Genomic DNA, 12,971 nt, shown 5'->3' with positions numbered 1-12,971 from the left:
AGGACCTGTAGATGAGGTGCCCTTGTCGGATGTCCCATCAGCTGTCATCCTTGTCATTTTTCTCCTATGTTTTTGTAACAATTTTATGCATAAGAAAGAGTAAGGGCTTGTATTGAAAACCAACTGCCCTTTTCACATATTTTCTTCCTTGCGTCATGAGTAGCATTGTGTCAAAGCTGGAATTGGAGCATTCCCTTGTTTTTGGTAGATTGATTTCTTCACATTTCCTTTATATATATATTCTCATTTTTTGTTTGTTTTCATTTTTTTCTTCATTATTTCTTATTTTTTGGGTAGTGGTAGTCGTTGTCTTGGGTTCTTAGATTTTCGCATATGAATGTCGTTTGGAGGTGTATGAAGATGATGTGGTGTATTGCTCTCTCCATCACTGACGTTATCAAATCATGAAAAAGTTCACATATGGTGTTGGCTGTGCTTGATCGGTGTTTTGCGATTGTTTGCAATCAAATCATGGTGGCCTTTGATTTGTTTTTGGTGGCTCCAATATATCCTGTGTTTTGAGGATGAAAGAGAATGTCTCAGGATTTGATAATTTATTGGTTTTTGGGTTTCTCTAAATATAGTTGCAGTGGTTTTTTGGTAATTTCTGAACGTCAACAATGAAGTTACTTGCCAGAGTTGATAGGGAAGAACCCTGTTTGGCTACTTGTCTCAGGTGTTTCCTCCCGAAGTTAGGGATCAATCTAATATTCCAGTCTTCAATTTGTTGGAATCCTGTCCATTTAAGTTGTTCTATGATGTCATCTTAATGATTGGGCTTCAGTGAGTTGAACCCAGTGTTCAGGCCACATTATGGGTGCATTTAAGATTTTAGACCCACCCTTTGCTTCTTTTCTTTCGAAGAGTTGTCCAGATATTATCTCCTTATTCATTATCTGCTTCAGTGATTAATGTGTAAGTCATGATGTAGTATAGTAACTCCACCTCTTGGGCTTTCTTTATTCTCCCTCAGTCTCTTTGTTTGTGCATATTTGATTGACATCTATGGTCCTTATATTATTTTCATTTTATAGTACCATTTTCATTTTATAGTACCTTTTTTGTTTGTCATTTTCGTAGGTACATATCAATATATTTATTTAATTCTTGTAGTGTCTTTAATCTGGAATTTGCTTGTCGTTTATGTAGGTCAAAGATATGTTGGATCTTGAGTCCTTGCATATGGCTTATCTAATGGATTGTTTACACATGTAAGTTCAGATTTTGCTGTCTTTTAAAGATGTCATTCCTTGAACATTAATGGCAACAGTGTTTCGAAAATGGTTGTTAATAAAACCAACTTGGATCTCTTGTTGACCTCCACCCCTGATTTAAAAAGATGATATTTATATTTATGCAGTGTGCATTGTTCAATAGGTACGGAAAAATTATTGATCTATTTAGTGACCAGGATGAGGGATCTCTTGTTAACCATTACGTCATTTTTTTAAAGTAAAATAACATTGTATTGAGAGTAAATAGGCGTACCCAAGTACACAGGAGGTATACAAACAGCATACACCTAGTTACAAAAATCAGGAGCTAGAGAGTGATACAAGAAAATCATTAAAGCAAGACCCATTAGAGACACAAGATGAAACCCAAAGAAATAAAGAATGGAAGAAGAAACTTTTAAGCTCATCTGGAGAACACTCGTTATCTTCTAAACTCCAACCATTCCTTTCAATCCATAGGTACCACATGATACATAGAGGAATCATTTTCCAAACATGCGCATTTAGTGAGTTAGCCTTACATTGTTCCCAACAAGCAAACAAATCAACCACCCTCTTGGGCATTTCCCAAGCAATACCCATTCTATTAAAGATCTCCACCCATAACATCATTGCCACCTCATAGTGAAGTAAGATGATCCACTAACTCCCCACTCCTCTTACACATATAACACCAATCCATTACGATGAGACCCCTCTTTCTCAAGTTATCCATAGCCAAACTTTTCCCTAGATACGCTGTTCAACCAAAGAAAGCAATCTTAGGTGGCACCTTACTTTTTCCAAATACACTTCCAAGGGAACAAAGTATAATTTTGACTAGACAAAGCCTTATACAAAGATCGCATAGTAAACTTCCTACTCCCAGTCTTCATCCAAAGCATCATGTCCACCACATTATTATCAATAAGTACAGTATACAATAAACTGAAAAAAAAATCAGAAATAGCTTCAATTTCCTAATCATTTACAGCTCTAATAAAACGTACATTCCATCGGGGGGAACCACTAGAACAATCCAATAACTTAGACACGGAAGCCTCCTGATCCAGAGCCAATCGAAAAAGAGAAGGAAACATAATCTTAAGAGCTGAATCACCACACCGAAAGTCATGCCAAAATCTGATCCTGGATCCATTGCCAATTGCAAAACTAATAAATTGAACAAAAGCCTCCCATCCATTGCTAATGTTATTCCACAAACCTACACCATACGCACTTCTCACATCATTTGAACGCCAGCCCCCTCGCAAACTCCGATACTTTAATTCAATAATAATATTCCATCAAGACTCTCCTTCCTGATGGTACCTCCATAACCATTTCCCAAGGATTGCCTTATTAAAAATCCTCATATTTCAAGTTCCCAGCCCTCCACTAGAAATAGGTGTACAAATCTTATTCCACTTAACCAGGTGGAACTTAGTTTCCTCTTCAATTCCTCCCACAAAAAGCTCGAAAAATCTGCTCAATACGATTAGCCTCACTTGCCGGCAAAGGAAAAAGGGATAAAAAATAAGGGGGAAGATTAGAGTGTGTACTCTTAGCAAGAGTGGTTCTGCCCCTTTAGGCAAATACAACCTTTTCTAACTGGCCAATCTCCTCTCAATTTTTCTCCACAACCCTGTCCCAAATAGTCTTAGCCTTGAAGGATGCCCCAAGTGGGAGACCCAAGTATTTCATTGGCAAAGAAGCAACCTTGCAGCCCAAAATACTTGCCAACCTTCTAATGTTCCCTAACTTCGCCCACCGACGCCATCTCTGACTTCCCAAGGTTCACCTTAAAACCAGAAACAGCTTCATAACAAATCAAGAGAGCCTTCAATGCCTAAATATGACTAGGATCTATATCACAAAACAGTAATGTGCTTCAGCAAAGAAGAGATGGGAGACATTAATAAAACCATTGTAAGTGCTTCCCACCAAGAAGCCAAATAGAAATCCCACAACCATAGCCTTCAACATCTGACTAAGTGCATCCATAACAATCACAAAAAGACAAGGGGGCGCCGGACTAAGTACTTTTGAAATAATCTTGTACGCCCCATTTACAAGGCTAGTGAGACAAAAATCTTTGACATCCCCCTCCCCCCAGGAATGAGTGCTAAAAATGTTGTATTGAGGCATTTCTCAAATCTCTGATAAGAAAAGAATTCTTGAAAAACTCTCATAATATCTCCCTTTACAATATCCCAACACTCTTGGAAAAAAGGACATGGCAAAGCCATCCGGTTCAGGGGCGTTGTCTCTAGTTATCCCTCTAACCACATGGTGCACCTCACCTTCCTCAAACGGTCTCTCAATCCAATTTGCACTTAAGATGTCAATAGTCTCAAAAACCAACCCATCAAATTTTGGCCTCCATGCTTGCTGTTCCAATAGAAGTGTCTCATATAAATGACCTACATGATTCATAATATCAGAATGATCGTCAATAACTCTACCTTTAGAGTGGAGCATCTCAATGGTATTGTTTCTACAATGAGAGTTGGCAACCCGATTAAAAAACTTTGTGCAACAATCACCTTCTTTCAACCAAAGAGCCCGAGATTTTTGCCTCCACAAATCTCCATCAAAATCAGCTTTTCAAGATCAGCAGTCACTGAAGTTTTCCTACTCAACTCCTCTTATGATAAAGCCCCTATCTCACCCTCTCCTCCAACCTATGTAACTTCTTCAAATCATTCTGTAAAAGCTTTAAGCTTACTTGCCAATATAAACCTTGGGGTAGCAATAAACTGGTAAGAAGACCACCATTGTCTCACCATATCCACAAAACCATAAGCTTATAACCACATATTTTCAAACTTAAAATACCTGCGACCCCATGAATGCCCCCACAATTTAATATGATAGGACAATGGTCCGAACATACCCTTGACATTATTTTCTGGCAGCATTGAAGAAAGAAAAATATTTTAGCCATAAAAGGATTACACAAAAGTAAACCCACAAACTGATGTGACTTGATGCAATACGTCAGATTGTAAAGTTGCTTTTATTGTAAAGTAGATTTAACAGATCACATGAAACCACATCAGTTTGTATATTTATTTTTGTGTACTCTCTTTGTGTATGTAACACTTCTCTTGTGGAATTTGAGCCTCCCAAGAAGGAGAAACAAGAAATTGATCCAACCTTGACCAAGATCGGTTGTTAGACCATGTGAAAGCACCCCCCACCAAAGGCAAGTCCAATAACTCCAGATCAAAGGTAAAATCAGAAAAATCAGCCATAGCCGGATCAAACTGATTCTCCCCTGACCTCTCACTCAAAAATTGAGTCACGTTGAGATCCCCTCTAATACACCATGGCACATCCCACCAGCTATAAACCCCAGCAATCTCATCCCACACAAGCCTTCTACTACTATTCATATTAGGCCAAAAAAGCCCACTCAAATCCATTGAGAATTCCCCACTACACCTCTATAAGTTCCACAATCCTCTTATCCCACATTACAATGACTCCACTAGAGCCCCCCTGGAGGCAAGGACAACCCATCCCGCATAAGAACATCCCCATAAACTTTTGATGATCCTCCTATCAAAAAATTGAAACTTTGTTTCCTATAAACAAATCACATCGACCTTCCATTGGCATAGTAAATTTTTGACACGGAGATGCTTGTAAAGGTTATTAAGCCCCCTAACATTCCATGATAGTATCTTGAGCTTCATTAATTTGAATTTGAAGCCCTCCCCTTATTCCTTACTTGACTTACACTCCCTCCTTGGCATCATAATTTATTGTGCAGGTAAGCCTCTTCAATTCTCGTTCCGATGCTGATTTCGAGGATGAAGAACAACCCGCTTCAATGGCAATAAGTAAGGCCATAAACTAGTCTTCAAAACCTTCACTTAAAATTCCCAAGCGCTCTTGAATTTCTTGGACTTTCTTAAGCACCCATTTTGAAGAGCACCCAACCATACTCACACCCGGGAGCAAAGTACATAAAGGCACAAGATCATCACCCACCTTCTCCCTTTCGTATGAATACAATCCACACTCCATATCCCTTATAACAATCTGCATCTCAGCAAACCTTTGATTGTCCCCATCAGCCTATAATCATCCTCCACCAAAGAGTAAAGATCATAATTCTCCTCTTCACGCACGACTAAACCACACCCAAAAACACTCTCGCAGCATCCCTTATGATTCACGGGATTTGAGACCTTGCTGTCACTTTCTGTCCCATGAGTCACCTCCAGCAGAGAAAATTCCAGCAGAACAACCGGCAAAACCTCGGGAGAAGCCGTTGGCGGACAAACCAATGACAGGATGTTGATCCCAGGGACAAACAACTAGCGAACTCTTTTGTGTTAACCCCGGTGTGGGAGGAGCTTCTGTCGATGGTTGATATCAATCAAAGTTGAGCTCGAGATGGACCTGGAAACGTTCTTACTCCACTGCACCAACATGGGCCAAGTTGTCTTCTGAATGGCCGAATCAGCTTTTTGTTTTTCTTTATCCAGTTCTCTTGGTTTGGGCCGCTGAAAGCAGCCCACTTGAGACTTCTCTTTAATAACCCTAGCGTCTAGACCTGCCAATTGCAAGCTGGACCCATTATTACAACCCAAGTCCACTGCCTTAGAATAATCCACATTCTGCCCATCCACCCCATACTGACGGCGCACATGCACAACCAGGCTCATCTCCTTGTCAATCTTTGAGAGAAAATTGTTGATCTTCTCTTTGATTTTAATCAATTCGCTCTTCAACTCCAACCATGACTCTTCCTCTTCCCGACCAGGTGTGCCTCCCTCGTAGACACCAACACTGCCCCTGGATACTAGAGATGGTTTGTAAATTTCAGCAATCTTAACAGCATCACCATCTGCCTACGTCAACTCCTTCCCCCGAACGCCCCTATTGTGTTCTGTCGGGAACTGATAATCAGGGAAAGACGTCAGTCTCAACAATGTAGCCTTGTAAGACCCTTCACCACCTAAACTGTCCTCTGACACCATCAACTTAGACAGGACTCAACCTCCACCATGAAGCTGAGTTTTTCCCCCTCCACTCTTCCTCTGTTATTTGTGATAGGAATAGAGGACTTCACAGAAACCACGTCCTTGAGAGTTTCAGCAAACCTTCTCCATCATTTCCCATCCACTCCCTCTGGAATGCCAATAAAACATTTCCTACCACCATCACCGTACTCTGCTATCACCAAGTAACGACCATAGCAGCTTACACATCGCTGAGCCAAAAAAGCACGGTTCCCTTCACACGATGTCTTGTAGAATTCACTACTTCCTGATTCAGTGCAAACAACAACCGTTTTCTCCAACCATCTCGCCGTCGTCTTACCAAAGTTAATACATTTATGAACTTTTCTGCTCCTTTTAGTAATACGCAACCACCCTTCCTTCACCACAGAAAAAATGAAAATCTTCGAATCTACCAAGACACTTCTCTTGGACACCATCCCAGCAAGACAAAATAATGCCCAACAGAACAAGAAACCCAAAAGACCCCTAAACTGAATTTGTGAAAGCTTTTGCACCAAGTTTTGGGATATTACCTATGCCAACACATCAGGTCATATTGGTGGGCAATATTCTATTGCACAAATGAAATGTTGCATGCATAGAAACAACTAAGTGGCTGGTGCTGGACTCATTCACGCATCACGTAGACACCTACTGTAAACTGTTGAAGTCTTGGAGAAATTCATATTGATCACTTTATGAATTTGGTGAATCTCTATGCCTTATTCAGTTGGGATAGACAAGCAATATACACGTTGCATCCATGCCACTTCATATGGCAGCATATCTTTCTTATGATCAAGTGAGGCATGTGTGGGTGGGTAGCCACCCTCCCCAGCCCCAGGCCCCGCCTGGCCACAGTGGCTATTTTTCCACTGCCTGCCCATACCCACTGCCCGTCCACCCTCACTGAACAGGCTGGTGGATTCTTGAAGTCACTGTCCATGATCCGCAGGTCCAACACACCAAAAAACATCTGAAAGTCAACCAACAACTGAGTCTCAAAACCAAACACAAGCCCAAAAAGTAACCAACAATTGCATCCATAGGTGACAGATTTGTAGATCTCATTAGATCTGATTGTTCTTGGGCCAAATCCAAAGAATCAGAACAGATCTGATCTTCAGATTGAATATGATCAAATTCCACCCATCTAGTGTGATAAGAAAGTAGCATTACGTAAATCTTTATTATATTGTTAGAAATATTAGAATACTGACTTTTTGGGGAAGGTAATAAATCTTTGTTAAAATTGGCCTCTCTAGGATTTCATCAAACAATTGAAGTACAAGGTCATAACTATCAATTTTAGGACAATCATCAAATGCATATCGATGTCGTACCTCAGAATACCATCAATATCATATCCTCTCCTATAGAATTGTTTCGATTTATTTTCATTCTCTTCAACAGAAGCCCATCAAAAAACCCTTTTTCTCCTTGCATCTGTCAATTGCCACAGGATTATTCAAATGTTGAATAACTCCTTCAGGTATTTCTTTTGCCTTTTTTTTCAAGCGCAATTTTTGAATATAGGGGAAGAATTGTTACAAATTAGCTTCAAAACTTTATCCTTGTGCATAATTTTGTTTCATTTGAAAGAATACTCCTCACAATCCTTATTATCTGGAAGTTAAAATCCTGCCTTCTATAAGTGCTTCATCTTTGTAGATTGTCTCATTGACACCCAAGTCATATTCTCCTACCAGTTATAAGATTGTCCTTTAAATTTCTATCCAACCACATTCACTCTCTTCTCGAGAATCTTCATATGTTCAAATACACTACATTTGGCAAGTAAGAACCATCTTCCACATTGCTGCAATTTGTAAGCTGCCATCTAACCCTTTTTTAGGGTAAAAATGGGGTTCACTATTCGTCTGGGCATGACCAAGGGCAAAGCAATCTGACTGAAAAAGTCACTCCACGAAGCACTGGCATTCCCACTATGGAGTAGAAGATGATTAATGGATTCTTCACTACTTTACACATGGAGTATTGATCAATCAAAACAAAGTCTTTTCCTTAGATTATCCATGATGATAGTCTTCCCTATAGAGGTTGTCCAGGCTACAAACACAATTCTCCAAAGTCCAAGGGATTATGGTCCACCAAAATTTCTAAGTAAAAGGGTTGTCATGATGGGGAACAAGGACATTATAGAAAGGATGAATAGTAAACGTCCCTCTCGTAGCAGGACAAAAAAGCTTCTTTTTCCCTCTCATCTCAAACTAGTAGACTACAATTGATTAAATAACATCCAATCGTTAAATATCTCCAAATGTTTTGCCACAGAAGCATCCTTTGCACAAACAATACTATAGACATCTAGGAAAAGCTTTGATAGAGTCCTATCTCCACACCACTTATCCTACTAGAATTAAATCTTGAATCCTTCCTTATGAGGACATCTTTTATTATTGTTATTTTGGTCATTTTACTTATGCTTTATTTGGGTTTGTATTAATGGGCTTGGGCTTTAACCCTTAGACTTTCTAAGGTTTATTTAGGGTTTGTGTTATTTTTCCTATTTAAATGCTTGTAATGGAACATCAGAGTTCAGTTTTGGAGATTAATCAATTGAGGCTGCCATCTTCCATCTTTTCTCTGTCTTCTTCTTCTTCTTCTATTAATTTTCTGGCTTCTTTCTTCTCTTCTGCTACTTCTTCCTCTTCTAGTGTTTTCTAAATTTCCATCCTATATCATATTTGGTATCAAGAGCTGGTTCTATAGTTTTCTCAAAGAATAGATTAATTCCGGTCCCTATTTTTTTTTTGCTCTTCGTCTTCTGCAATCCACGAAATTCATCTCCACAGAAGAACTCCCTTCAATCCAAACCAGTTTCATCTTCTTCTCAGACCAACCATTTCATCTTCTTCCTCTAAACCCAGACCAGACCATGCTGAGAAAACACCCAGTGCTGAACAATCGCTTCATCTTCTTCTCAGACCTTGCCAAAAACCACCAAGTTAGACTGCCGAAAATCACTAGAACCAGCCGACACCTCTGGGCAGCAAACCCTCCCCCGACATCTGTCTTTCTTCTCCCTCAATCTCTCACATTTCTATCCCTTCCGTCAACGTAAACATTTTATTCGGCCACCCGTTTTGTCATCTCCCTCGTCTCCTTCCACCTTCATCGTTCCACCTCCCTCTCTTTCTCAGATTCTCTCTCTCTCTTACCTCTCTCCATCTGTTTTTCTTGCTCTAACCTTTATTGTTGAAATACTCTGCCGAAATACCTAGAGATCTTGTTGTGATTTGAGACCTTGAGAAGCGCCGAAAATGATTTGAGAGGTGCCAAAATACCCAGTGTTTGAGAAGAGACCTTGCTGTGATTTGAGAGGTGCCAAAATACCTAGTGCAGGAAACACAATAATAAAAATAAAAAAAAAAAAGAAAAAAAAGAAAAAAAAAAAAGAGAAAAGGAACTGTAACTTCGGGTGCACCATCAGAAGCGTTTCTTCTCAACGACCAAAGGGAGTCACTGTTTTCTATTTCTCTTTGGTTTTATACTATTGGTTTATTTTAAAATTGTATCAATTGTTTTCTATGTGCTGTTACCCGTAGTAATTTTTCCAAACCCACTTGATTGGATCATTTTTGCTGATTTAGTCTCCGTGGTTAATTTTACCCCACATTTGCCACGGCCCAATTTATTCAATCCTTGGATTTTGTATTCTCATTCTCTCATTTTCATAGTCCATAACTTTGCTTTTCGTCTTTTCATTATTTGTCCAAAAAAAGGAAAAAAAAAATCAATCCTACGTGATTGGATTTTCTTGATTGGTATTTGGTCTTTGCTTTGTTATTTTAAATATTAGCATTAGTTGCTTGCCGTATTTGGATTTACTTAATCCCAAAAAAAAAAAAAAAAAAAATTTGCTTAGGTTGATAGTTTCATTGCTTGCATTTATTGTTCATTGATCTCTCCATTGCACTTCATTTAGCGGGTGTTGCATTGCATGCAGTTGTGTAGTGGTCGTCTTGTCACCCCTAGTTCTAGTACCTTTACCATGGGTCCTTCCCAATTTGATGCCCTCACCCGACAGTTAGCTCAACTAGCCACTAACTAGCAGCATTTATAGACTCAATTAGCGGCTGTCCAAACTGAGATGGCTGCTACCCGTGTGGAGAACAGGGACCTAGCTCCTAGGTTGAACAATTTTGAGGAACCCCTCATTCATCTAACAACTCAGAAGCGACCCATAATAGAGACCATCGTCGTTGACGAGGTGGTTGACAACACTTTAGACGTGATCATGGGGATAAGGATTATTGTCGTGAGCGAGGGCGAGACTATTACTGTCAAGGTACTCAGTCTCCTACTCATCATGAAGAACGCTTTTTTAGAAACATCAAGTTAGATGCCCCTACTTTTGATGGTTGCTTAGATCCTAGAGTTTTTACTCAATGAATTAAGGATATGGATCGTTTCTTTACTTGGTATGGGGTTTTTGAGGATCAGAGAGTTCAATTCGCCAGCTTGAAATTAACTGGCACTGCCTAACTCTTTTGGGAAAGTGTAGTGGATCTTCTTGAGAGGCGCCATGCGCTTCCTGTTGGGAGTTGGGAAGAAATGAAACGTCGCCTTCAAGAGAAGTACTTACCCCAATCTTAAAGGGGTAATTTGTTGGACCAATGGAATGCCCTTACACATGACAATCGGCCAGTGACTAAGTATGTCACTCAATTTGATGAATTCCAAAGGAGATGTCATGTAGTTGAGGATGAGGCCATGACTTTGAGTAGGTTTAGACAAGGCCTAAAAGATGATCTTAGGCGCGAGCTTGTCCTTCGGGGTGTCACTACTCTTGACCACGCTTATTCTTTAGTTCGAGACTATGAGTCGGTTACCAGGATTCCGTATGGAAAGCGTGGAGACAATCGCCCGTCCATCACCCCAGCATCCACTCTTCCCCATAAGTCTCTCCTAGGGCCTTCCCCATCTAATGTTCCTCCCATACGGGAAAATAAGGGTAAAGGTCCTGAAATTCCTAGGGCTTCCTCCCACTTGCAGTGCTTCAACTGTAAGGGTTTTGGCCACATTTCCTCCAATTGTCCTAGTCGAGCCTTGATCATTGAGGAACATGAGGGTGTTGTTGATGAGCCGTTAGAGGATCAAGTCTATGAACCTAAGCTTGAAGAGTTTGGTAATTTGGGTGATGATTAGGATACCTTCTTAGGTTGTATTCGGACCCTTCCTGTGGGTCTAGGTTCTATGCCCCTTGTTCTCAACCCTGATTAAGTGTTGTTCTTTGTACCCTTACCCAGCCCAAAGATGCTAATGATTGGCGTCGTCATGCCATTTTTTATACTTATATCAAAATCAATGATAAGGGTTGTAAAATCATTGTGGATAGTGGTGGTTGCATTAACGCGGTTTTTGTGGCTACTGTGTCACGTCTTAGGTTGAAGCCAGTTCCTCACCTTAGCCGTATAATGTCTCTTGGGTTGATACTTCTTCCATAGCTGTAAAAGAGCGTTGTTTGGTGCCCATCCAGTTTCTAGAGTATAAGGATCATATATGGTGTGACGTCATTCCTATGGATGTCGGTCATGCCATTCTTGGTAGGCCTTAGTTGTTCGATTTGGATGTGACCATCCATGGTCGATCCAATTCACAAGCAAAGAAAATTGTGGAACGGAAAGGGTTAAATATCATTAACCCTACGAAGTTTGAACATACACTCGTGGGTGATTCTGTTGTGTTTGTGTGGTTGTTATGGAGGTTCCGTCAAAATCTCCTATAGTGGCCCTTGCTAAGGCCTAATCATTTCTTCAGAAGTTTCAGGATGTCTTCCTTGAGGACCTCCCTCACCACTTACCACCTTTAAGGGATGCTCAACATGTCATAGATCTTGTCCCAGGAGCATCTCTTTCAAACTTGCCTCATTATAGGATGAATCTTACTGAACATGCTGAGGTCCAGAGGCAAGTGGATGAACTCCTTCACAAAGGATTTATCTGTGAGAGTTTGAGCCCTTGTGCAGTTCATGCCCTTTTGACTCCTAAGAAAGATGGCTCTTGGAGAATGTGCATTGATAGTCGTGCCATTAATAGGATCACAATGAAGTATCGTTTTCCCATCCCTAGGCTTGATGATATGTTGGATATGATGGTTGGTGCCACAATATTTTCTAAGACTGAGTTAAAGCGTAGGTATCATCAAATTAGGATTCGCCTGGGTGATGAGTGGAAAACTGCCTTCAAGATGAAGGATGGTCTTTATGAGTGGTTGGTCATGCCTTTTGTACTAACCAATGCCTTGAGTACTTTTATGAGAGTGATGACACAAGCTCTTTGGCCTTTCATGGGTAAGTTCCTCGTTGTCTACTTTGATGATATTCTTGTTTATAGTAAAACTAGGGAACAACATCTAAATCATCTCACACAGGTTTGTTCTACCCTTTGTGAAACAAGTTTGTATGCTAATGTGAAGAAATGTTCTTTCTTCACCGATCGAGTTGTCATCCTAGGATTCATTGTATCCTCTACAGAAGTATCTACTGAACCCACAAAGATTCAGGCCATTGTTGGTTGGGCAAAGCCCAAGACTATACATGATGTCAGGAGTTTTCATGGCCTAGTTACCTTTTATCGTCGCTTCATTAAGGGGTTTAGCACAATTATGGTTCCTATCACGGAGTGCATGAAGAGAGGAGAGTTTTGTTAGACACTGGAAGCGGCTAAGGCGTTTAAGTTAGTCAAGAAGTGAATGATGGAAGCTCCTGTTATGC

The 12,971-nt window shown here is 40.2% G+C and overlaps 1 protein-coding gene across 2 annotated transcripts in view; it reads left to right on the top strand.

The window, feature by feature from the left end:
* Positions 1-12,971, top strand: part of LOC121239342 — a 63,417-nt gene that overhangs the window by 39,356 nt on the left and 11,090 nt on the right. For both annotated transcript variants that reach the window (XM_041136579.1, XM_041136578.1), the window contains exon 12: positions 1,150-1,211. In XM_041136579.1, coding sequence (XP_040992513.1) covers positions 1,150-1,211 — 62 coding nt within the window. The remainder of the gene's footprint in view (positions 1-1,149; positions 1,212-12,971) is intronic.

The sequence above is a fragment of the Juglans microcarpa x Juglans regia genome, chromosome 7D, assembly GCF_004785595.1.
Source record: "Juglans microcarpa x Juglans regia isolate MS1-56 chromosome 7D, Jm3101_v1.0, whole genome shotgun sequence".
Classification (NCBI taxonomy): Eukaryota; Viridiplantae; Streptophyta; class Magnoliopsida; order Fagales; family Juglandaceae; genus Juglans; species Juglans microcarpa x Juglans regia.
This window is presented reverse-complemented; position numbering and strand designations above follow the sequence as displayed.